Source organism: Vicugna pacos, chromosome 11 (genome assembly GCF_048564905.1).
Source record: "Vicugna pacos chromosome 11, VicPac4, whole genome shotgun sequence".
Classification (NCBI taxonomy): Eukaryota; Metazoa; Chordata; class Mammalia; order Artiodactyla; family Camelidae; genus Vicugna; species Vicugna pacos.
The window spans coordinates 59,128,880-59,156,055 of record NC_132997.1 but is presented as its reverse complement, the minus strand read 5'-3'; the positions used below and the strand labels follow the sequence as shown (position 1 = coordinate 59,156,055).

Here is a 27,176-nt window from a genome sequence, read left to right as displayed (position 1 = left end):
GTGCATGCAATGATGGATCTATTAAACTTTGTTCTTATTTCATTTTGGTATACATATACATGGCTCTCGACGATCTTATAAAGAACAAAAAAAGGCTCCTTTGCTTGGAATTTTGTGGAGTAATATTTACCGACTAAAGTTCCAGCTGATTAGCACTGCGGCCATGTATTTTAAATCAGATGCTCAGGGCCCCTGTCACAGCTTTACCTACCTAGGTGATTCTGATTCACATCAAAAGTTGGAAAAGCACTGTCCTCAGTCATAAAGCAGGAATTAAGATAAACCATGCAAAGCACAGTGAAATGTGCAAGACAAAAACAGTTGCTATAGATCAATAAAATTTCACTCCTCGATCTCAGACAATAGAACTTTCAGCGTCTCTCAGTAAGAGGAAAGATTTTAGAGGTTTCGTCTGCAGCTGCACCTTCCCCTTGTGGGAGCATCTGTTATCACTGTCAGATTCCTGACAATCCACCCACAATCCCGACCTCCACGTTGCCTCTCATCTCTCTTCTCCCAAGTCTCACATTTCCATGTCTCTACCCCTAGACCTTTCTCCTTGAACTATAGGACCTATTTCACTTTCCATGTGGGATTAGAATGGTTCAGACTTTTGAGGTCCGAGTGATTTTCCTAAGAAAACAAACTCCCATTTGCAAAACACTCTTTGTAATGTGTAGCCCTTCAAATATGTTGAATTCGGGTATCTTACTGTTAAGAACCTGGTGGAATGAAACTTGAAGTTAGCTTGTTTTTACATTTAATTTTTACAATAATAGATTTTGCAATGCATTCATTAACTTTTGTATTGAAGTATAGTCGATTTACAATGATGTGTTAATTTCTGGTGTACATTAACTCCTTTACTCAATCTTTCATCCCATTCCATCATCTTTAAGTGATTTGACTGATTTTGCCAGGCAGTCTGCCATGCCAAGAACTAGTTATCATTGTATGCCATTAAAATACCAAATTCAATGTGGCCAATAAAATACATTTGTAATAAGATCACTATAACCATGTTAAGGATAATGATATAAGAAGTACTTCACACTAACCCAACGAAAATGATTGATTTCAGTGAATACATACTTGTCATATCAAATGATTGATTAAAACAGTTCAGGCACATCATGGCACATTCTTAATCACAATATGGTAAAGTGACAGTTTTTTGTAACCACCATTCACTTATTTGTTATAGTCAAGGACCCTGTGACATTGTCTGCCAGGTGTTTCAGGGGAGAAAGGACAGATGAAGACAAGATCCTGCCCTCACGGAACCTAGCAGCCTAGATATGTTCACAAAAATTAATTAGTATCCTGGTTACTTGACAAAAATATATAGTCTCTCTCCAAAAGGTCATGTACAAAGCCATACAAACCATTTCTAAAATTCACAGGCATCCTATTTATAATATGCCATGCAACAAGAAATTTATTCCGTTCCATTTGAGCACCTGCTAGTAATTATCAGTCTTCTATAAAGTGTGTGATTTATAGGGCTAGTTATATATACAATATACATTTTCATGAATAGTCAAAAAAAGGAAAGTCTTTTGAAAATTATACACAATTCATGAGATGTTATGAAATCTCTTTATCAAGGAATCAGACAAACATCCAAACATCAATTTGGTTTGACCTTTCCTGTCCAGATTAATGTGAGAGACATGGAAGGAAAACATCATCCCAAGAAAGGGTACTTAAAACAAAGTGCTCCTTTAAGTCTGGTACATCTTCTCCTCCCGAGCTCAGCTCTGCAGGGTGCAAGGTTGGCCTACAGAGGAGCTAGGCCCTGAGAGCATCAGAATGCTACTTCTCTGAGGGACCAGTTACAAGAGAGTGACAGGAGAGCTGGGCCAAGTTTGGTGAAATGCTTTAAGTGGATTTTAATTTACTGTCTTATAAAAAATCTCAAACAGGCAACATAGAGAGAGCTGTATAATTAAGTGCCATGCACCCATGGCTTAGCTTCACTGATAAACATAAGGACAGTCTTGTTTCTGCCAGACTGCTCCCAGTCCTTTCCACCTACACACCCACTGAATTATGTTAAAAAATTCAGAACCATCTTTCAGAAACCTCTATGTTAACTAAATGCTATCCATTATAAAACAGACAATTATTGGCACTTATCAGAAGCCAGGTAGCTTGACTAACTTACCTGAGTTGCTGCTTCATCTGTTACTTTTTTGAGGTGTAACTGACATGCAACATTGTGTTAGTTTCAGGTGTACAACATCATGATTTGATATTTGTATATACTGCTGCCTACTTTATTGACCAGGAAAAAAAAAAGAAAAAAGCTACAATCTGGCTTTGCTTTACTTGCTACTAATAAAGCATTACAGATAAGGTTGATCTTGCTTCCCTAGATGTTGTGTGACTGCAGGAATGATCCTTCATTCCAATCATTTCTGCCCACAAGGTTATTCCCTAAATCTACTTAACTGAATTTTCACCTTAAGTGTTATTCATCTGGGTTTTGTAAAGTGCACTTTGGGAAGGGATACCACGCTGAGCACCAGTCAATCATGCATGCTCTGCCTCCAATCAGTCTTTTGGCTTTTGCTGGAGACAGCACATGATGAAGAAACAGGAGTGTCAATTTGTAGAAGGAAATGGGAAAGTATCTGAAACACAGATACACCAGATACCCTACACACACACACACACAGGAAGTGAGGCGAGGGGTTGTGGAGCACAGAGGGAGATAGTGGGAAGGGTCCACAAGCTACTGAACTGCTCGACATCTTTCAGGCTCTACCCTAATGGTAAGTGCAGGTACTCTGAAATAACACTGAAAACAGAGTAAGGTTGTGAGACAACAAAGAACCCTAGAGCAGTGATTCTTAACGTGTGGTAAGAGCATTACCAGCACAGAAACAAGTGGAATAATGTTTCAAATAGATTCCTGAGCCCTGCCCCGCACCCACTCAGTCAGAATTACCACTGGTAAGACCTAGGAATCCATATTTTATAATGAGCACCTCTGGGGATTCCTCAGGTGATCCCTACAGCGCCCAAGCTGGAGAATCATTGCACTAGAGGGTTTAACGCCTCTCCTTGAAGGACTTAAGTTCTCGCCTTAAAATCTCTGTCACACAAGTACATAATCTGCACTTCCCAATTAGACAACAGTGGTAATTTTACCCCTTTATTAAATAAATATTACGATTTGAAAATACTATCTACCTTGAGAGAGGCAAATAAACCGTAACTATTCTGCCTTCCAGGACTTTTAAGTCTCAACTTACCTATGTAATCATGAACTGGATCATTAAAAAGTCAAAAAAAAGGACACTACAAAAAAACAAAGACTTCTACATTTAAGGGTATCTTTTACCAGTGAGACAATTTTCTTCGAGCTCAAATCAATGCATTTCTCCAAGCTTTTGATTTTAACATAAGCCGAGGAGGAAGGCAGTGGGCAGGATGGGGACAGAGAGCAGACAGGAGGTGGGTGGGAAGGGCAGAGTTAAGATTTCAGAGTTGAATGCCCAATCTAATCTGCAAACTACATTTCAGGGAACTCACTTTCTCAGGGGGCGCGCATTTTCTTTCCATATTACAAACCACAGTGCTGCCAAAGGAGAATGTACTTCTTCATATAAGGAGCAGCATTTAAGTAATGAAAAGTTGTCCCTTCAAAAATGACACATTTCAAATGTTCTCCTAAATGACTACAGAATATCCTAAATTCAACTAATAGAACATATTTAATCTAGAATTTTTGACTAGCTAGAAAAGTCTTAGCCAAAGTGGCAAAGTTATCTGAAGCCTCAAGGCTGAGCTGACAGCAACCAAGGTCCCAGAACTATAGTGATGGTTCAGGTGGTCACATTCATAATTGACCCTCTCAGACCACAAGATGCACACTTCCTGGGTGATAACATATATTACATTAGCAAACAGAAGCCTTTAAGAAGCCCCTTGAATGACAGCGGGTTCCAAAAAGGAGTACGTACAGAAAGTAATGTCAGGCTCCAGAGTCAGAGAGACCTGAGACCTACCCTGGATCTCCCATGCTCTAGCTGTGAGACTGTGGGACTCAGTTTCCTCATCTAAGAAATGGGACAATAACGGCACAAACTATGTGACTGTCATTAAGAGTAAATAAAAGATCTACAGAAAACATTTGGCAGAGTATTTCAAAGCTCTCTAGTTAACTACAACTTTAATGGTTCATCAGATAGACTTCTTAGAAAAAAAATTACACATGCCATGCTTAAGTATGCAGCCTTCTTTTATGACTATGTATTTGAAAATTTACACCCATTTTTACTGCTGTAAGTCAACTATCAGCAAACAGGTTGACTGTGATTCTGTTGATGCACTGGTCTTCAAACGTTTAAAATTTAGTTTTATCATTAGAGGACTTTGGTGTACAAAGAACAATTTTTTTGAAATGAAATAACCATCATTAGCCAGAGAAACCTAGAAACTAAGAGTTCAATTTAGATTTCTCTGCCAGGATTTGCTATGAGGTTCTTAATGAAGGGAACAACCATTAGTTACCATCAATAATAAAGTAGCAGTGATGACATTTATTGATCATTTCCAAAGTACCAGAAATGCCTAAGCACTTATGTGGATTGTCTCACTAAATCCTCATTAACAACTCTGTAAGGCCAAGACCTATTATTATCACCATTCTACAGATCAGGAAACTGAGGCTTTTCATCACGTCAAGTACATTTTCTACAGTCACATGTGCAAGAGCAGCAATTTCAGTTCACCCAGTGTGAATCTGGAACTTGCGCTGTAGACCAGCAAGCTGTACTGCCTGCAGTCGAGGACTGGAACTCTGTCTCCTTACTCCTAATCTATTCTCCCTTCCACATGCCATGGAGTGTGGGACAGGCATCAGCAATGTCATTCAGCTTACGAGAAACCAGTCAATAAGCCCATCAGATCTCACATTCTCCTTTCGAAGTTCCCCCACTCCTGCAATGGACTAAGTCTTCACAACCTGCCCCCAAGTGTCCAAAGCCCCACACAATATTCCCCAGAAGAGACGTCCACCCAAGATCAAAACATTCTTCACATGGTGCCCCTAGGACCACCATCTTTGTTGAAGGACAGCAAGTTTTATGTTATCTTTCCCAGATAACGTGATACATTAATTCCACTCTAATTCCACTCTGATATACATTTCCATAAAGCCCCTAAAGAATGATCCTAACAGAATTTTACACTGAGTGAAAGTAAATGAGATGGCGAATTAATTATTTAAATAAGGGGAGCAAAAGCGATCTAGCAAGGTCTGTAAGCAAACCAAACCTTTATCTTCGTGTATCCTTATGATCTATTTTATTCCCACATAATATGTAGTAGATGTTTATCCAAAACCAAAAAACATTAGATTTTAATAATAGTGATGGAAGTAAACCTTGATGGACAACGAAGATCCAAATGGCAGGTCTGTGTCACTAAAACCTGTCTACAGCATGTGGGTAACTGCTAACCGGGCAGTGTGACGGCAGCAGGTGCAATCTGGCTGGTCCTTTATTGTTTATGACAGACATGGAGAACGCAGTTTTCTTTATGCATGGCCAAACAGATTAAAGGGTCCACTCTGCTTCTGGTATTTCATACATCAATTAATTGAGGTTGACTACTCACTCTTAAGTGTTTAATTACAACAAAGACTTAATGGGCAGAAGGATTATTTTTTTCTGGAAAGAAACTACTTTTGAATATGGCAGTAAGAAGTCCATTTGAAGAATGGAATGAAATAAGGTTAGTTATTAAGTCAGTGTGGTTGGGATACTGAGAAGTTCTGTCAAAGTCTCATCTATGAAATATTCTTGTTGATTATTTTCATTTTTAATATTTTCAATCCTTTAGATCCAACTTCTAGTTTATCCAAGTATGGGGGATGGAAGAACAAATTAAAAGAAGTCACTAAGATGAAATCAGAAAAATCACTAAGTAAACTTTTCTATAGGACAGCTGACCACGTTTCATCAATTCACTGACCACAGGTAAAGTTAAGAGAGAAGTAGAAATTGTACTAAATTTTAAAAGCCCTGAATGATATAACCAAATTCAACTAGTAGAAACTGGTTTGGACCCTGATTCAAACTATCTGTAGTAAGTCACTTCTGAGCCCTTATGGGAAGTCTGAACACAGACTAAGTATTAGAGGTTAAGAAGGGTATGGAATTTCTATGTGTTATAATATTATTGTAGTTAGGTAAGAAAACGTTCCCCTTTTTTGACAAGCACAAAGTAAATTAAGAGTGAATGACATGTCTAAAATTTGTTTTAAAACACCTTAGCATCCCCCGTGCAAAGAAAGGACAGTAATTATGGCAAAATGTTGGTAATTGTTGAAAACGGGATGATAGGATTTTAGGTAATTTTCTCTTGTGTATAATATTTTTTTAAGTTTCAGAGTCTAGAATTCTAAATGTACAAAAACTATTATACAGTGTTTCAAATCAACATGAATTGAAACATGCCTAATCTTTGAAAATTATAAGTAGCCATAGCAAATTACGTTTTTGAAAGAGCTGACGTTTTACCTGCAGACTAAAAAAATTTATATCAAAGTTTGTTCAACATTCATTTCTTGTTCTGCCACTAAGCTTTTCCATTAGTCTGTCTTTAATATTTAACTTATGAGGGTTAATTATTGCTCAAATTAAGCATTAGCCATCCTTCTTGGAAAATTACAAGAAAAATACAATTAAAAGTTGTTCCTTGTCAGTATTAGGAGTTAAGCCTCAGATTTATTGACATTTCCGAACTTACTGATAGCTATTTGACATGTGTTATGTACAGTTACTTATGATGCAAAATCCGTCAGAGGGGATAGTGGTACAGTTGGCGTGGGGAAAAAAGATCAGGACACTCCAACTAATTCACAATCTTCCAGTTTCGGGGGACGGGGCAAAAATCAGTATCTATGTTGGTAAACTGAAATGAGTTAGAAGTTTTAGGGGAAAAAAACTCTTGATTTTATAGAAATTCAACTTGATATTTTCCAACGACAAAAAAAATTATAATCCAAAACAGATCAAGTAACCTACCATGGCTTACACAGTGAAGGTATATTTCACTGTCATCAGTGTTTGAGGTAGGTTCAAACTTGTCCAGGCAGCCCTCAAAAACACCCCGCTTCTTCAGCCAAGTGCATCAAGTTTCCTCATGCAATTAACTAACCATTCATATTCACAGGAAACCCCCCAGATCCGTTTCTTAGGAAGAGCACAGCAGAGCAGACAAGAGACTGGGTGATTACTTCATGTTTTCAAATGTAAACAATAAAACTGATGAGAATGCTCCCTGACATAGAAAAACACGCAAATCCAACTATTTCCTTCCCCATCCAGTGACATTGTTTTAATACAGGAAGGCACTGTCCTCCTAAAAAGCCATCAAAATGATTCAGCTTTTACAACGAAGGCAGCCTGGTTGCCATCGGCACTATTTAAAGGACTGTGCAATGACACACACGCAAATAAAAAAAACATCACCCAAGGAAATTACAAAGTGGCTCTAGAAAGCCGCCCCCAACACCGACCCCAAAATTAACAACTTGGGCTATTTGTGAACTTCTGTTAAAGAGAAAGATATGGCTGGGGCATCTTACAGGACTTAACAAGATGATAAGGTATAAACTATATACTCCAAACATAAAACACAATTTACCAAGCTTGTAAGTGATCTTTAAGGTTCTCAGAGGAGTCTAAAGAAACCGATTTCCCCGAGATCCAAGGCTCTGGATTTCAGTAGTTCAGTGATGCAGACAGAACTGCTTCTAATCATAATAGAAAACTCGTGACCAGGAGTTCCCCAGAGAAATCTGTGATATTAGAACTGGTAACATGATGTTTATTGGGTCAAATCATAATGTTGACTAAGATTTTTATTTCTGACAAATAAACCAGTCATAAAACTTACAAACATACAAGATTTCAGAATCCAGAAGATCAACTAAAGGTTTCAAAGGCCTGAAAGGCATGGCCAGTGTTCAAGGCCTCGTTTTGAAAGTTGAACATTCTGAAAGTTATATCCCTTTTTAAAGGATGTTTCCTATCCTTTAAAAGTGAAAGTAGCCATGTTTCAAATAAATTAGTGAGAGTAATATTCCATTTATAAATCATAGCTCCTCATTTGTGAGCTATGATAGATAACATTTCACTGAGGAAAATGACCACCATTATAAAACGAGATTTATTCATACATCCACCCAGCAATTAGAAATTGGCTGTTAGAAAGTGGTAGGAGTACGAAAGTTGGTGCTTTGAGAGGGAATCTGTTTTCTATTAAAGTAATCATCCTCAAAGACTAATGCATCACAGAGCCTAACAATTAAAAGAATCATCCTCAAACACACAGCATCTTAACATATCCTGAGGAAAAATACACAACTGAAATAGGTCTACATTTGGAATGCGCAACACTGAGCCTCTCTAGAGTAAAATTTCTAAAGATAATGACACTATTTCTATTTCTTTATTCTAGACAAAGCTGATAAAGAGCAGGACCCTGAGGGGACCCCAACCTCTGCCTCCAGTTTGTAGAAAAGCTGAAGGCTCCCAGGCCTCCCTGAGTCGTGGAAGAGCAGGCACAAGCAGCTGATTAGGACAAGGCTGCCGGCACCGGGGGGATGGCAACGACTCTGACAACCTATCGCAGTGATTAACTGAGATTACTCCATTTCCCTTTAAAACTTTCATGGCTGAACAGAATCTTTGGAGGCGGTTTTTCGCCCAGGGGTAGGGGGGTGCTGGGTCCACTAGATTGCAGGCATTCTGATTAAAAGCTACTTTTTTGTTACCATGGCCGTTCCCTGAGGATCATACCCCTGCCCCTCCCTCAAATAGAAACCAGTTACTCTCGTCTAAGTCTCAGGAGGCAGCTGCAGAGAGGAAGTGAGAACTGGTTAGAACTCAGTCCAGGATGGTGTCGGGTTTGACTTCCAGTGGACCTTTCACCTCGTTATACGCTCATTGTAATCTATTAACAGGCTAAATGACACACCCACCAGCACCAAGACAGTTGACGATTGCCATGACAACCGGAAAAGCCCACACAAGGACTGAAAAGCTCAAACAAGGGCTGATTGGCTCCATCACACCTGGAGGGAGGACAGAAGCCTCCCATAAAAGTCCATGTGGCCTGACCCGGGCCAGAGCTGTGTCTGCCAGACAACTTGGCCGACAGCTTCTTTTCCCCACTTGAGCACTTTCCTTCCTTTCCCTCTTGAGAAGGAATAGTTTTCACTCTATCCCTTTGTTTCAGCTGTGAATTCTTTCCAGCTGGCAGGCAAGGACCCACACTTTGGTGGGCCACCTGATTTCGGGGTCTCACTATGGGCTAACAAAGCTCTAACAAACCAATGAACCCAGGTATTTTCTAAGTATGTCAACCTGACGTATATCAGAAAAAAACACTTTCAAGCAGTGTACATTTTCCAATAACAAATGAAAAGAACAATCAAAAAAATCATCAAGGATTGATATTTAAGTATAACTTTTCTGGGTCTAATTTGTAACCAGAGTGAAAAAAGTATTTCTCAACAAAAAGGAATGGCCAGCTAGTAAACTGAATTACTGGTTTCAAGAAAAAACAAAAATGTCACTATACTGTTAACTCCTAGAAAACTGACAACAATGGGAATATTTAAAGGACTTAGCTATAACAGTCCTATAATATTAAAAAACTGCTTAATACTTTCAAAGTCTTTCAGAGTACATCCTTTCAATAGTGAACAGAATAGGAATTCACATTCCTATTTAGCTTAAAATGCTTTAAATTCCCTTCTAAATATAGATCTAATATTTGAACAGTACGGTAAATACATTCTTCAAATATTTAAAAAGGTAACTCCAATTACACTTCTTTCATTTAAAAGTGTGATTTCAAACAAGAGATCTAATAATGCTCAAGACTTTAGGCAGTTACTAATTTAGCGTGTTTTACTTTGGGTGGGACTTTAAGCTCTTTCAGCCTAGAGTTTCTTTCCTCTGACCTACAAAGACTACCTCGTGGTGACTCCATCACTGTAGTATCACAATATACTCAGCTTCATTCCCAACTGGCCAGACATGAAATAGAATGCACTGCGACCCGGACTCACGTAAAACACCAGCAATGCCAAATGACTTCCAGTAAGAACCACCCTCCAAAAAACCACATCCAGCAGGCCTGAAAGTGAAGCCCATTCTTCAATCTTTAAGCCATGCCAACTAGAGACGCTTACTAAACCAATAAAGCCATTTTTGCTGGGAGGACCGGTAAAGGGAGTGGGCTGCCCAGCTAGGTACCACGGGGTAAGGTTAAAGTAGACGACACTTACCATCTCTCTTAGAACACACAGTTCGATAGAATCCATGGTACCTGCATATCAGTATCTTTTTTAATCGCTTTGCTTTTAGTCCATCATATGGCAGCATGAGTAAGAGCCAGACGGGACACATAATGAGCAATGCCCAGTGCCATGTTCACTTACCTGCAAAAGGAAAAGCAAAAGGTTTAAAACCCTCATCATGAAGGCAATTATCTCCTCACATCTCTACTAATTAACTTTGACTTAAAGCAGATTATGTGATATAGAAAAAGATAAATATAACCTCATGGCCTTCAATAACACCTTTTGGAAATGGAAGCTCCCTCCCCCCACCAATAAACCATGAATTCTTTCCCAGGTACAAGATAACTGGATACAGAAGCAGACTCACTGTTTTCCTTATGATGAGCTGATAAATAATTCCTCTACAGTGTGTTAAGAGAGATATGACAACAGAACAGGGGATGGAGATAGCAATCTCTTAGATCCTACTCAAGAAAACTATCTTGGAGGTGTATCCCTAGGAAGTATCTAATGATTGTCAGCTTTCTGTATCTGTTGTAGCTCTTTCTTTATAGGATAAAACGGTGCTAGTTACTGCTGGGATTTTGCCAACGATCACCCAGGCAACTGACAGTTAAAAGAACCATAAATAGAGCAGCAAACACCATCCCTGTTTACTACCCTGAAGAATTTTGCCCCTGTACACTTCAGTGTGCACGTTTTAGCATGAATATTCCTGTCTCAAAGCACAGGAAATATCTAAATACTGATGCACCAGGGACATAATTAACAACAACAAAGATAAATGTAAATGAACCACCTCTGTATGTATCTACCTAAAACCATAATAATAGCTAATATGAGTTCTTCTCACGTGCTAAGTACCAAAGTATCTTAGGTGTATAAACTCATTCTGTTTTTTCAAATAACTCTTTGAGGCAAGAACTAGTATTGTTTAACTTCCGGATTTGTAGAAAATGAACAGAGAATTTAAGAAACTTGCTTGGAGACGCATGGCCAGGAGTGACAAAGCTAGATTTTTTTATTATTATCATCAACTCAGATTTCACAGAATCCTGAGTTAGGACATCACGTTCCTTTCCCTCATGGGATTCATTTTGACATGTTACTGAAAGCTAGAGAAAGAGTCTATAATTGTGCACTTCAAAAAAACATCAAAATGACAATGTGGCTTTACAGCTGTTTCCTGTAAGATAGAGACCATCATGCCCTCAAAATCATCTACTACCAGGAAGTGCTTAATAGAAACCAAATACCTCCATGGATCTAAGTGTGCAAATACCAATCTTTTTGTCCTTAGACCAGCCTCACAAAAGTTTTTTCAAGGACTGTTCATATAACCTGGTATATAGATTATATATTATAAACATACATAACAGAGCCTTTTACAGTCAATGACATCTTACTTCCTTTCAAATGCATCCCTACATGGAAGCTATGTACTTACTCCACTGCAATAGCTTTGCTGTAACTGGTATTACAATCTTTTTTTGGAGCTATATTCAGACATATGAGTTCTACAGACAATGGTCTCTATTTTTGGTAACAGCATTTTTTTAAATCATAGATTTTTAGAAATGTTTTTACTTTTTATTGAAGTAGTCAATTACAGTGTGTCCATTTCTGGTGTACAGCACAGTTCCAGTCATGCACATACATACATATATTTGGTTTCATATTTTTAGGCAACATAGTATTTTTGACTAAAAAACCTTATTACCTGGGGGTGTAGTCTTTCACCTAGTACCAAGTAAGATTTTCAAAAAGCAAATCCCTCCTTATAAAATATTTGTGCTCATTACAGTTTTCACGTGGATAAACAGGCAGGTAGGTAGACAGATGATAGATAGGTAGATGGGTATGGCTGTACAGAGACATCTGTGTATCAAGGCAAGTATCGCTTCAATGTGCACAACATTTTCTAGAGTGAACTTTGAAGAGCAAAACAGTCCTGTGAATGTTCTGACATGTGTGGTTTTTTCCTCTACTAACATCTCATTTCATTCATAGAAAGGATCTGATTCAATGAATAGTCATTGATTACTAGCCCATCCAAGTACAATGGTAAGCATTTTTAGATGTAAGCTAAATTTACTTTAGTAAAAAATCTTAAGATAATATGATTCCTATTTTACAGATAAGACTTAGAAATGCAGTATGAGAGGTTCAAGTCAACACAGCTATTCACTGGGACTCCAGCCCTGTCTCCAGACTGTAAGACATTCTTTGGACCAATAGCTTCCATGCGACTGCATGACTGACCATCTCCTCTTTATAAGGATATAGTGGGATATGTGCCTACTGAGTGGGAGCATTTTTCTTTAGAAGGGAGAAAAGGACATTTATCAGGCCAGGTCACCTTCTTTCTTAAATTACTATTTTAGTTCTGTCTCATCCATGTTGACTCTTCTGGACACCACCTGAACTCCCCAGAGGGAAACTAGGCATGTATATTCATTTACAAGCCAATTCTAGTTCAAACAGAAAACAAGACTGTCCCAAATTTTTGTCTCTCCTATCTTCTGCCCAGAATTTGTTAGCAAGAGAATGCTGACCATTGAGAGGTATTTTGTTACTGTCACTGTAATTGTTACTCATTGGGGAATTACAAAAGGAATATGACAAGAAAAGGAGTCAGACTAAAGAACAGAAAGGCCGCTCCGAAAGTCACTGTGCTTTTTGCTAATTCCACAAGATAAGGTGGTTGTTGTGGTAGAGGACTAGCACTAATACATTTGTGCTTTGACCTAATAATATCGTTCCATTCCAGAATTGCATAATACAAGCTATTAGCAGCTAGAGATAAAATAAGTGCTTAATGCATCTTCGAGATTCTTTAATACAGGAGTTTTTTTATGCAAATAGCAATTCATGTCTCAGAATATTATCTTCAAAGCATTTGCAGATAATTGCACATGGCCTCCAGCTTCTTTAAGCACATTCATCCACAGACCAAACCTCAACTTCTGCAGTACATTGAAATGATAAACCAGGTCTCCCCAGGACCTGACTACCCTCCTGCTTTTTATCTACCAGTTCCCCCAACACAACCATTAGCAGGACAGTGGTCAATGGCAGATTTTGCAAACTGAATAGTATACAGATTTTCTTTCTAAAGAGGAATTCAATCATCCCTCATAGCGACAGAATCTCTAGGACACTTTTCAGTCTCAAATATCAAACAAATCTCAGGTAAAGGCCCACTGAGTCAAAATAGTTATCCTGGAATTAGCTACATTCTAGAAGTATTCGCAGCTCTTCATATAGAGTATAGGGTAACTAACTTCACTGTGGAAATCACCTTTCCTGGATGCATAAATCTTATTGGATTCAGAAAACTTTCACCTTTTCCATCACTTAAAAAGAGTACAGCATGCAGCCGTCAATCTGGTCTTATCCTGCATTGAAAAAAAGGTCATTTTAACCTCCCCAGAGACAGGGATGTAAATAAAACAACAACATAAGAATAGAATTGAATAAGGTCATTATATATCAGCTGTGATTGAAAAACATCATTCATTCACTTACATCTTGAGTTCTGTATCAAGCAATGCTAATTGCTTGGACTTTTTAAACTAAGAATTTTGAAAGGAAATAGCCATCCAATTAGTGGAAAATCCCCACTGGTTTTAAATGTTAAAGTTACCACCAAGTGGGAAAGTGTCATGGTATATACACTAGGGATTATTTTCACACTGAGGAAACAGCAAAATCATCTTTCCACAGGGAAAAAAAAAATCTCAACAAAAAACTGATTATTCATTGCAATGTAAAGGAAAACGATTTTGCTGCTGACTTAGGATGCTATCAATAATGTCCTGGCTTTAGACATTCTTAGCCTCTTAATAGAAGGAGGATTCTTTGAAAGATTTCTGACAATCTGGAAAAAAATCACTGAGGGAACAGAATTTTTTTTTTTTGACACTATTACTGATGGCTGTGGTTTTGATGTAGAACAGAGACATTAAGCAAAAGAAAACTTTATTATTTGGAATATGTATGTATTAATAACCAAGCAGGGTTAAGTACCACAGCAAGAGCTGGGAAATAGCAGTCATGGTAGGCTGTATTGGGGGGAGATATGGGGAACTCACCTAAGGTCAATTCAATATATAGAAACAATAAGGAGAACTGTTTTTCATAATTTAAATGATTCTTGCTTACTAATTTTCACTGAAAATCTGCACTTAAAAATTTTCTAACCATGAACAAATTTTGTTAAAAACAATAGCTTTGTTTCAATTCATGGGGTAAGGAATGAAATCAACTGACAAAGAAATCTGAATTTGTTTCAAGAGGGACATACTTCTACTCGTGTTTTCTCACTCAACTATGTGTCTGCCTCCCTCATGAAATTGTTTATAATAGAGAGCAAGCAGCTCATTTGTCTTTGTATTTCTAGAATCTAAAACAAGACTTGACCCACACATTGTATTCAATATTGCTCGATAAATGAATGAAGACACATCTAGGTGTGAGGTGCTCTGGGGCACAAAGACTGTAAGACATGGCCATTGCTCATGAAGACATGAAAAATTAGTTGGGGATATTTAAACATAAGAAGGCAAGTACCAACCAAGGTTCTACTTTGTAAGTAGTTAACTTATTTGTTTTGATTTGATCACCTATGAAAGTTCAGATCAGAAAAGACCACTGTTAGATTGGCAGAGGGAACCAGTAAGGCTTCCCCGAGGAAGTAAAACTCAAAGGAAGTGAAACTGAAGGGGTATGGGTCTTTGAAAGCTAAGAGATGTTTGGCTGGAATAAGGGTTAGTGTTGAGTAGAGAGGAAATAAAGGTTGAAAATCAAATATGGGTCCAAATTTGATAGTCAAATGGCTTCAAACTGATAACACACTCCCCCATACACTTTACTATTTGCCTTCTACATACTGTGCAAAATTAGAAACTCCATCTGTATAATATATTTAAAAGATTGTATAGCATTCATGAAATGGGAAACATTTGTTTTTTAACATTCTTATGTATGACACCAACTCTGGCAATAGTAAGAAACAAGTAGCTATTACAGAATTAGAACAGCCTTAAGAAGTAGTCTGTGTCATCAATCAGCAGGTTCAGAAAATGAAAATTCCCAAAAGGGGAAAAGCCTGCCAGTGAGGAATGAAATTCAGAATTGAATAAGCTGCAAGTTAGGTTCAGGCATTAAATAATCAAAAGGGCCTGCTGGCCCATCTAAACAGGGCCTGGTTCGCCTGGTTGATTATCAGCCCCAGTTCTAACACTTCTGTGCTCAAAATTGCCTACCATTAGCTGCAAGACCAATTTAAACATTTTTTTAAGATAAAAAACAAAGAACAATATCTAGTGATTTGCCTGACGGACTGCACATGCGTGAATGAAAGTCTGGATTAGAGAGATCTGTGAAGCTGTACAATGATCAGGGAACTTGAATCCCATGTCTGCCAGAACCAGTGGCACTGCCCTGGGAGACCCCTCACACACCCGAATCTGTTTCCTTATCTACCCAATCAGGGTAAGGATATGCGCCTATAGCAATGCTTGTAGGATTAAGAAAGATGTTGAATGAGAACATTGCATGTTATGTGTAGCACGTTCAAATGTTCAAAGACCAGAAATATTCAAATGACCAAGGACAGTCTACTTTAAAAGAGAAAACTTAACCTAGGTATGCAGATGTTTGCCTCTTTGCTCCTGTGTAATTCAGAGGATGTCTGCCGCCACCCTAGGCCCTCCTGGAGGGATAGGCCTGGGCAGATCTATTCATACTGGATGTCCCAAACCCTACCCAGAGTTGGCTGGAACACAGATAGACACCTAATCAATGCTAGCCCAATTTAAACTGAAATTTGAACTTAAAATGCTGAGACCAAGGCAGTCAGCCATTGGAGGCAGAAGTGCCTGTTATGGGAAGCTATGTAGGGCCATGTGGAAGGGAAAGGAGAAACTGCCGTCAGAAAACGACAAAGAGGATGAACGGATGGAGACCATATAACTCGGACAAAAAGGGAGTATAGCTGCCTGATGGTTTTCCTGGTCCTCAGAGTTAATAAGGCTACTTCTTGCAGTGGGAGTCCCCATTAGTCATTCCTTTAATGCCCCAGACATATGTTCCTTCCTGTTTGAGCCTCCTTGAGTGGGTTTCTCTTCCTTCAAGTCCAAAACGAACAGAGAAAACACAAAATAAAGTGAGGACCTCCGTCCTCTCCCTCACTGCCTAGCAACCTTACACTGTGACTGTCCTTCCAGGGTCCTTTCTTCTTTGAAACCAACGATTAGAAACCTCTCTAAGAGGAGAACAGGAGTTGTTTATAACTATGTCAATCTGAGTGAATCAAAATTAACTCAGTAACAACACAGCCGATAAATGAGAGGTGCGGCTAATGGGCGGCTCCTCTCAGCTGAGTCATGTAAAGTGTCAACGCTGATTGTGAAGAGCTGCACCTGTGGTCAGTGACGCTCAGTAGATCTCTAAATAGGCTCTGAAATAACAAGACAGTTAAATTTTTTAAAAAGGGAAAAAGAAAAGACTATTGCCACCAGCTAAGTGTGAATGTGGTGAGCTTAAAGCTAAATAGGCTTAATGATAAGTAAGAAAACTAGATCAATACTATTTACTCATTCAGAATGTTCTGACCAGGAGCCTAAACAGATAATGTATTAAGCTACACGTTCTGGAATGCTTCACGGTATGAATGCTTCTAGAAAGCAGCTGACATCATAGGCCAAAGGAGGACAGCGATGATTAAATCAACTCATCACAGCTACTTTCCAGCTTTCTTATTACTTGGGGAATAAAGTGTGACTGCAGGAAACGTTGGCTATAAATGCTCCCCGGTGGTTCTAGCCTGTGCACATTAAGTAGGGTCTGGTCTGGTCTGGCTTGGAATCACAGTAAAATGAAAGTTTTACAAGAATTGATTTTCCAGAAAGAAGATAAACATGCTCACAAAGGAGCCCACCCGAAGAGAAGTAACTTCTCATAATAAAACGGTGATAAGGCCCAGAAAAAATGCTTAAGTCATTAATTTTAATAAAAAGCTTTGGTGTAATTATAAATCATTGTGAAAATATCAGTGCCCGGGATTTACATGAAGCCGTATGTACGTATCCCAGTGGTTCACAACCAGCAGGGTATTTCAGAACCACCACTGTCCCTCATCAAGACCAAGTTTATTCTCAAAGGAAATTGCTTCAGGACTCGTGGCTACAGTGGTGGGACATGAGAAATTCCTACACAAAAGGTGACTGACAACCACCTGGAAGGGAGCTACAACCAGTGGGGAAACCACAAGCTTGGCGTCAGCAGGGCTGCTTCCAGCCTCGGTGTCTCTGGGGAAGGAAGCTTGGTGGTCGGGAATACAGACACAGCTAGCTTTTACAGGAACGCTGGGTACCGAATGAGCTTGGTGCTGTATGGATTTATTATCGATGCAGAAAGCGTAAAGTTTAAAGAGATAAGTAAAATTAAAAAAAAAAAAAACCTGCAACTCTGGACTAGTCATTACCTTTTTAAGGCTGTTTTCTCATTTGTGAAACTTGCCTCTCAGGATGGCTGTGAAGATTCCATAAAATCTGACATTTGAAAATGCTTTGCAAGTTGTAAAATATAAACCAGTATAAAAAACCATCTTTAACAAGAAAACGAGAGAGAAGTGCACTATGTAAAGGAGAACAATTGAGGTGACTCCCGGGGTACACACAGAGCAGCCAGTGGAGACTCCTTCGCCAGCACACAGCAGGGGGGACCAGTTACGAGTGAGGCTTGGAAACCAGAGAATCACCACGCTGGCTAGGGGGTAACCTCAGGTGACCTGGACAACTCTCTGTGCTCCCATTCCCATCTCATCAGAAGGATGAGAACAATATTACGTCCCAGGGAGATCGGGAAGCTTACGTGGCATCGTCCGTTTGCTTGGCAAAGTCCTGGAACACAGTGAATCTTGATAAATGTTGGCTAATTCATTTGAAAAGCAAAAAATACCTCAGCACCACACCATCCTAGACGGTACCTGAGCCAAATCTAAATCTAAAGCCTGGGGCAAGATGGAAATCTCTGAAGGACGTATTCCACACTGGTGGAAGTTTCCGGTGTAGCCATCAATTAACTTATGTAAAATTCACTCACTTCTTCTGTTTTCAAATAACATGGTGCATGTCCGCAAACGTCAAAAGGGAAGAAACAACCAGCTGCAACTTCCCAGAACACAGAACACTCAGTGCGACAGGCAGCAGGGCTGCACCGCTGCTGCTCTGCCCTCCCTGTGAGCGCGGACTCTCCAGCCTTACCCCCTGCAAACGGCTTCTTTAAATACCTAGGAAGTGGCACTGGGCAGGGTTTCCCCATACCCATCATTAGAACCACCTGGGACGCTTGTTACAACTCCAGATTCCCATCCCTCCCACAGAAGCCCTGGATCTGCACCTCCAGGGAGAGCCCTGAGACTGTGCACCCCAAAAGGGGCCTCTGTTTGGGCCCGTTGGGGATACAGTGCACACAGCGGCCTGGCCTAGCAGACTACGAGAGACTAGCCATTATTTGGTTACCACTTTCCCCTCCTTTCCAATCCCTAGTCTCACTGCTTCTGAAACCATCCTCTTCAGGTTCCTAGAGAAAGGCACACAGTAATTAACCTTAATGGCAGGAGGATTGTTTTCACCTGAAGACGACCAATGGATTGAATACAAATTGTGTTGATGGAAACAGCATTTAATTATCTAAGCCAATGTGCAAATCTGGTTTACAATGCCTGTAGGCATTTTGATAATTCGTCGCTGATCCAAAGGATAAAAGGAACCAGCCCCAGTGTGCTGGGAAGCACTGAGTGGCTTCCCCATCTCACCCTTGGCTCACTTCCCAGCCTTCTTTCTCCCGGGTTCCCTCCTGCCTCTGGGAGGGAAATTAAGTTTTTTTCCTCCTTCATCATAAAAGCCTTACTGCAGATGCTGGAGAACTCAGTGAGAGAATCTTACCTTTGCTTCCCACCTTGCTGCAGGCGTAAGGAAGATAAAGAAAAGCAAGGTTGCAATATCTAAGGAGCTGAGAGGTGCCCTTGGCCCAAACCCAATGTCCTGAGTGAGACATTAAAGAACGACAAGCCCCAGCACAGAGGCTAACAGACTGCCTCGGGCACCAGCTCTGCTGTCCATCCAAACACTCACCCAAAACCTCCCAGAGTATCTTATGTATTTAAGGCCCCAGGCACGTGCTAGAAGAAATCCAATTCATGTTCACACAAAGTCTCTGCACTGCTTACAGGACCTTACAGTCCAGCCAGGGCTGAAACATTCGTAAAAAGGAAGGGTAAGTGCAAATAGGTTACAGAGGTTTGGAGGAGGGAGAAACATCATTTTCCACTAAACGCATGGCAAAACATCTTGGAGAAATGTATCTTGTTTTACCAGAAGGAATGTTCTGTGTCATTCTCAGTTGTGATGGTTCTAAATGAATTCTTAGACAAGAGACTTGACAATTAGCTAAGAACAAGCCTGGGGACTCATCCAGGTTTTCTAATTTGAAGTCAGTTAATGTATATTTAACACCTACTACATTCTAGGCACATTTTGGGCACTGAGATACAGGATGAAAAAGACTGAATCACTGCCTTCAAAAAGCTCCTTCTAAGGTTAACTTCATTATGCGTCACCACAGGAGGAACGAAGGCACACAACAGAGACAACGCTTGGAAATACAGGTGACATCAAAGCCGAGGGGGTGTGTGTACGATCAGGAGGATGGGTCAAAGGATCCACCAGTTACAAGATTACTGAAATTTCTTTGTCATGAAGTTATAGGCGGCGTGTTCTGATTGTGGGTCGCAATTTAAGCAATGTTAATACGCACACACGTACAAAATCACAGAACTTGATAGAAAAGGACAGGTTTAAGATTCAAGCTCAGGTCTACTGATTTTAGATCCTATTCTCATTCCAAACCAAGCACAGGGCAGAAAACCATGAAATTAAGAGACTTTTCAAAGGAGTAAAACAAAAGAAAAAATGTTCAACTAAGACATCTTCTAAGAAGCTTTCTCAATCTGTATACAGCTTCCAGGACACTAACAACCCTTTAATATCTTTTTCCTCTCTGAATTTTTTGTCCATGTATTCTGCCTTGTTATTTAGGTCATAAAGTACTCCAGTAAAGGCACAGGCTTTTCTATTTTTTGTGTTATTCCCCGAGTACTTATTACGGTGTTTTTTTTTTTTTCACTATCTCTTAAATCATACTGATTGGCAAATTGAAAATTTGTCCTTCTGAAAATTTATATGCTATGACCCCTTGACAAAAGTAAACACCAGTTTTTAGACATTAATAGACCAATTACACATACAGTGATACATTTCAAATTCTCTGAATTTATACCTGACCCAAAAGTCTTCAACATTTTTCCATTTCGCAATTCTGAAATATTTTGTTTTTCAAAATTTGATTCACAGACTAGCTCAGCTCATGATACACATGAGTACTGTGTATCAGCAGCAAACCAGCCATTATTTTCTGCAAAATCCATTATTTCAAAAACAAAGGTAGTTATAATCCTTTGACAAGTACAGCCAAGTTTCATCTATGTGGGAGCAATATAAATCATGCTTGTGAATAATCAGGGACTTCTTATTTTTTTCTTTTCTTTGTGTATCAGCTATAAAGTTATTTTTCTCCTTTGTAGGAGAACTCCAGTGTGCATACATCTCTTGAGTTGTAGTAAATCTGTGAGTCAAATTAGAGTATATTATTTTAAGAATGAGTTGTATCATACAGCAAATAACTTTTTAAACTACCTAGTATGGAGACTTCCATCATATAAAGGAGTGTATCATACATTATCTAATGCAGAAAGCTAACGCGTCTAGGGCAAAGAAGTACTCTACTAATAAGCCAGTTGCTATTTAGGCTCCTGATTAGAGAAGACTTGGGGAGGAAATCATACTTGTACTAAGCATCCTAGAGTTTAAATAAAGCCTGAAGTTCTGAGCGGAGGTTAAAATCTGAGCACATAAAATAATTAGCAAATTTATGACAGGTCTGATTAAAGTTTATTTCTAATCATGATGAGTTAACTTCGCAAGATTTCATGGTTAAAATTAGCGATTAATGTAAAAAAACAGTGGCTGCCTCATTGGATAATGATGTGGAATAAAGCAGCCAAGTCACTTTTAACATCTTGCATTTAAACCATCATTTATGGTTTCTTACAAGCCATGCAGGGCCAAATCTGGAATCATTTTTTTCCTTTGTAATATAATTGATCAAAGCTGTGAGAAGGGCCGCCTTAGTAAGAAGACCGTCCTACCCACAAATGTAATCACCAAATGGCCACTATTTCCTAAATTACTTCCAAAATATCACCATTTCCTGATTCTCTGTAGCAGATAATGAAAGGCACCAAAATATCTACCTTGCTTCCAAACTGGACAGGCAGCAAACATAACAGAAATAAAGTCAAGGGGAAGAAAAAAACCAACCAGGTAATGTTGCTACCATCAGGAGACTAAAAATAGCTTGGCTAGAGAAGTTTCTTTTCACTTTGAACACAGTTTGATTAATCAGAGTGCTAAGAAAATGTCAGCTCCATGGGGATTTGGGGAATGTGTACAGTTTTTGAAATAAACCACATGGCTAAAAATCAATGCAAGGCCTTGCAGCTGAACCTAGCTGAAGGCCATTGTCCTGATGTGGTCTTCGGGAGTCCCTGCCTGCCTCACCCACCAGCTCCTTCCTTGAGCCAGGTGTTTCCAATTTTATGCTTAGTTTAAATGCCCATGCTGGGGTTGCTTCCTGCTGACAAGGGACCACAGAACAGCTCCGACACAAAGGGACTGCTAAGGCTCCCTAACAAGACATGCTGTTTGTAAGCAGTGCATGCTTTTTGGTCAGATTTCTGCTTGGATCGTGGGCTCCTTACAGTCTCGCTCCATTGCTAGGTTCAAACTTTTCAGTTCATCTACCCTATACCTCACAGCTGCTGTTTATTTAAATCTTTGACAGTTTATTTTCCATCTTTGACCCAGGTTTTGGGTTTTTGCCCATTGTCTGGCTTTGGCCTATCTGAGCCTCCACTCTAAACTGCTGAGTTCCAGATCCTCTGGTTCAGCAAAACCAAAAGCTCCTAAGTATTCACCTAGATCAACTGGATGATTAGGGGATCCTCATCCCCTCCACTGGCAGAATTTTTCTCATCTGTTAAATGGAGATCATAATGCCCATTTTGTGTATCTTTGTAAGGCTTTATAAGGATAATATGAGTTAAAGGATAATCTTTTTAAAGGTTAAAATGATGATTCTTACATGAATATATCATTAAAATAATGAAAGAACCACTAAGATGTTATAATCAAGTCAAAGAGCAGATACATACATAAGCAATCCGGAATGCTGAAATTAATCAAATGAGACAGTGCACAGGGTGCTTAGCAAAGGGCATCTATTTAAAAACAATCAACACGTATCTGCACAGCCACATGTACAAACACACTGAGCTGTTCCAGAGGTCTACATACGCAGCTTTGGCCCGGCCTCGTATTAAGTCAGAGGGGAGCTATGGAACTCCTGTGTCCACAAGGGAGTGAAACATCCAACTCCTTCTGGCTTTCCCCATCTTTCTCCCACCTCTCCACCCCAGTTATCCCTAGATCTACTGCCTGCTTGCCCTAGACGTGGTGGTAACCCCAAGGGGCTACAAACTTCTGGTGACAAGAATCTCCTAGGCTAACTAAAATTCTGTCTGCAAGAAAAGGTCTTGGGAATTTTAATTAAGTATCCCTGGGAATTTTTATTGATCAGCCAAGTTAGAGAAAAACTGGAAGGGGCAGCCTCTTGGAGGCTGGCAGTAAGAGGGGAGTCTGTACAAGAGGACAGACCATAAAAGCTCCTGGCTGAAGGCAGCTATACATTTAACCAAGGCAAACAAATAAAACTGAGATTGGGGCCAAGTGAAATTCTATTCATCTCAAACTCTTGTGAGGGCACACTCTCGAGGCTGAAGGGGAGAATCACCCCAAAAGCACAAAAAATCCATGATCCTATAGCTCACATGATGAACTGAACCCATAGAATCAGGTACTTTTCGGTGCAATCGGACACTACGAGCTAAATCAATAATAAAACAAACATTGTCCTTTGTCAGTTTTTATTTCTTTTAATCATTGTGATTTTCAACACCAAAACATACAACTTAAACACTTTACTTTCCCTCCAATAATTTCATTTGACACTGATTTCTTTGTAGAAACCCCATCCCGAAGAACAATTCTTTAATGGGAAATTGTGGGAGGAATTGGTTAAGTCTGAAGTGTAAACATAAGCTTCCATTTTGAGCAAAAATCTCAGAAGGTTCTATTATAAACACAAACATCCGTCTCGAAAAGAGACAGGATTTCTTCACTTTCACTCCCAGAAACCATGTAAAAGTTTCAAATCAGATTCCCCGCATTAACAACAAAAGTTGTCCTTTAGCAAATCGGAAAATCCACGCAAATATTGCTTACTGATTTTACTGCAAGGACACTAGGGAAGATCACTGCACATTGTTTCAATAATAGACGGAGCTAGAAGGGCTGAAGAAATTAGTGCCTTTTAAAGAAAGAAAACATAATGTTGAAAGAACTCAGTATTAAGCATCTTTGTAAAGAGATAAGATGTTAAATACTTTCTGAAAGCCTACTGTGTGCACAGAACTGAACTGTCTACCAAAATTTGAGACGTGGGTTCTGCCCTTGGTAGTTGCAATCCTTTTTGAAGACAAACGTTAGACTTTGCTAATTATCAGCCCCTTTACTATGTATAAACTCTGAGCTTGGACGATTTAACTTCCTTGAGTCCTGTGTGCAACACAGAGAGAACAGAACATCCCCATCATCAGTGTTACCATGGTGAGCAAAGGGGATAATGCATCTTGTAAATGACCAAGCCCCTCCAGAATGCTCAACAGTCTCTGTTCAATTATTCTGCACAGATGTGAAATCAATGACATTATTTGTATAAGAAGGAGCTGGGCCAGATTGCCTTGTGCTGGGTCAAGGAAAACCTGGCCCTACTGATTAAGCTATTGCAGAGATTACAAAGAAAGGAAATTTGAATCTTAAAAAGCATGGATAAACGATGCTAGCTAGCCCAGGTTAGTATTTATACGGCATTTGTCAGAAACTCTGACTCCTCATGACAATATGAAACAAGTCAGCCACGAAGGAATTTCCCATCCTAATGGTATTTTTTCACTTGTAAACCTTCCTAAGTTAACAGAGTCCTCGCAGTGAAATCAAACACACTCATCTTTCTACACAGGAAAATGAGAAGGGTTTTTGAAACTCTTAGTTTCCCTGCTATACAACAGATGTGTTTAATGGATCGTTCTCAAAGTACTACTGTAAGGTAGGTTTCCCCAGAAGGATTTCATTAATGTTACTGGATCAGAGAAATCAGTAGCAACTTTAAAGATAGGATCCTTCTCAGCTGAGGCAACTATAATACGTAACACTGTTCCTGACACCCTGATTCTATATGTGGAGCCCCTTTGTGCATCCCATCAGAGACATTCTTTGAATTTTACAGTGACTCATAAAAATGTCAGTAGTGATTATTCCAGACCACTGTGGTAAAACAGCTCTTTAATGTTATATGCTTACCCATAAAGAATTTGAAACAAAAGAGGCATTGTTTTAAGAATACATCAGAATCTTTCTAAAGAGACTGCCAGGAGACAAACCATCAGCTTTTCCCCAGTGCCAAATTAATATTTTCTTCAACAGGTTTCCAAAGAAATGAGGTCAATGCAGTGGAAAAAGAATGAGAGACCTACAGTGGAGTATTTAGAAAAAGACTAATTTGAAGAAATAAACAATGTAGATTGGTACGGTGGTGGTGGTATTTTAAACATGCTCTTGGGAAAAAACACAAACTGGACATTTAGTGAGTCTCCTTTCCATGCCAAATTCCAGATCCCACTCTAGAGAAAAGTACTAAAAATGTTGGCTCATCTCTCCATAACTTATTCCCTGAATGTATGTAAGTGTGAGTATTCACAGCATATATGCCTGTGTATGTATATGCATATTATATATCCTTATTTTGTGTTTTTTTCACTTAAATATAGATGTTAAAGACCTTTTACATAAAGTGCTAGATAGGCAATTATATTTTTTAAAAGCTGCAGGATACAAATGATATTTAACTTCTAAATCAGTGGCTCTCAGCTCTGACTGAAAGCTAGAATCACATAAGGACCATTTAAAAAATATTGATGTTAGAGACCAACCCCAGATCAGGTATCTGCATTTTTAAAAGCTTCCTAGCGCTAACATGTATCCATTGCTTGAGTGACAAGATGATAAGCACTGAATGTCTTCAACATGCTTCACACCATGCAACCATATGCAGGGAGAAGTCTTTTGTTTGTAGCAATCCATATTCATTGCAGAAAAGTTAAGAACACAGAAGAGAGAGAAGTTCAGGAACGCTTGCACCCAAATGAGTCGGTAATAAACACCACCTCCTAGACCAACAAAGCAAAAATCGCATACAAACCTCCCTAAGAATAAGAACCTTGGGAAAACCAGGCTTCTTCAGAGGATGTTACTAGAAGGCTCTCCCCTCCTCAATTCAAAGTCCTCCTCAATTCAAGCTGAATGTCCTCTGGAATTCATTCAAAAGGGCATTTATGGAGCTGCCACTACGTGCTACATACTAAGGGCGCTGAAAAAGGAGGTCGTCCCTGCACTTCAGAAGGTCACTGCCCCATGCAGTGGTTGTCAGAGTGTACTTCTGCCTGATAAGGCCTCTCTTCAAATGCAATCTAAATGGATGATCGATACCTAAGCTTTGCAGGGCAGAGCTGCTCTGACTGAGGTGGCAAACAAGATTAGAGCCAGATTCCTGCAGGCCTACCCTACAGGCAGCAGCCAGGCATTCAGGTCCCACCAAAGAACCCCTCACTGTACGGAAGAGCACAGCAGAAGACACTCTAGCCTAGTAAATTAATGGCTCTCACACCAAACGCCAGATTAAACTACAGTTTACACTAGTACTTTCCAAGGGGGGTATGTGCAAAAGGACCCACAGTGGCCCAAGAGAAAATATTTAAATGCTCTATATATTTATTTTCATAGACTCTAAAAGAGCCTATTTTGTGGATTTATAATGTAAATAATTCATGGGTAGAACAGTTCTTTCGTACAATCTGTAATTATACACGTTACGCTGAAGGGTGTGAAACCACCCTTTTTGTAAACAAAAATTGACAGAACATCAGTATTTCATACGGTTCATTCTAATATGTATAATTAAAAACTGTGCGCAGGTTCATATGCTTCACCTGGTGTAGCAGGGCTGCTCACACTCAGCACTACTGGCATCGGAGGGGTACTGACAATTCTTTGTTTGGGGGGATGTCCTAGGCACTTAGTACTTTTGGCAGCATCCCTGGCCTCTACCTACTAGATCTCATGATAACCACCAACCCCCAGGTGTAACAAACAAAATGTCTCCAGACATTATCCGTTGTTCCCCAGAGAGGTAAAAATCACCTCCCTTGAGACCCCGCCATGTACTGAGTGCATGGGCTGCCTTTTCGCTTTTTTTTTTTTTAAACTAATGATCAAAATAGTGTGGACACCCTGGCCAAGAGAACAGGGGTGGTTGGCATTAACACTTATAATAATGCCAAGATGCTAACCCAATATGGACATTTTCACAAGCCTCACATTTGGGCCATCTGGGAAAGATAAGACAGGACCATCATCACCACGGATGTTGTGATCTACCCACTGAGGGGCCTCACGAGAGCGCCGGCTACATACAGCGGGCATGTGCAAGGACCCACTCACGGGGGGATGCAGACACAGCTGCTCTCCCAAGCTAAACTGGGGGC

At 39.6% G+C, this 27,176-nt stretch overlaps 1 protein-coding gene across 10 annotated transcripts in view; it reads right to left on the bottom strand.

Moving 5' to 3' along the window:
• ANK3 (ankyrin 3) overlaps nucleotides 1–27,176 on the bottom strand; it is a 591,977-nt gene that overhangs the window by 403,426 nt on the left and 161,375 nt on the right. Inside the window, exon 1 of one of the 10 annotated variants that reach the window (XM_072971468.1) lies at nucleotides 10,316–10,468. The exons of the other annotated variants lie outside the window; for them this stretch is intronic. Within the exon in view, the coding sequence (XP_072827569.1) occupies nucleotides 10,316–10,351 (36 nt within the window). The 5' untranslated portion in view covers nucleotides 10,352–10,468. Of the gene's footprint in view, nucleotides 1–10,315; nucleotides 10,469–27,176 lie in introns of those variants that run through there. 10 annotated transcript variants of the gene reach the window in all.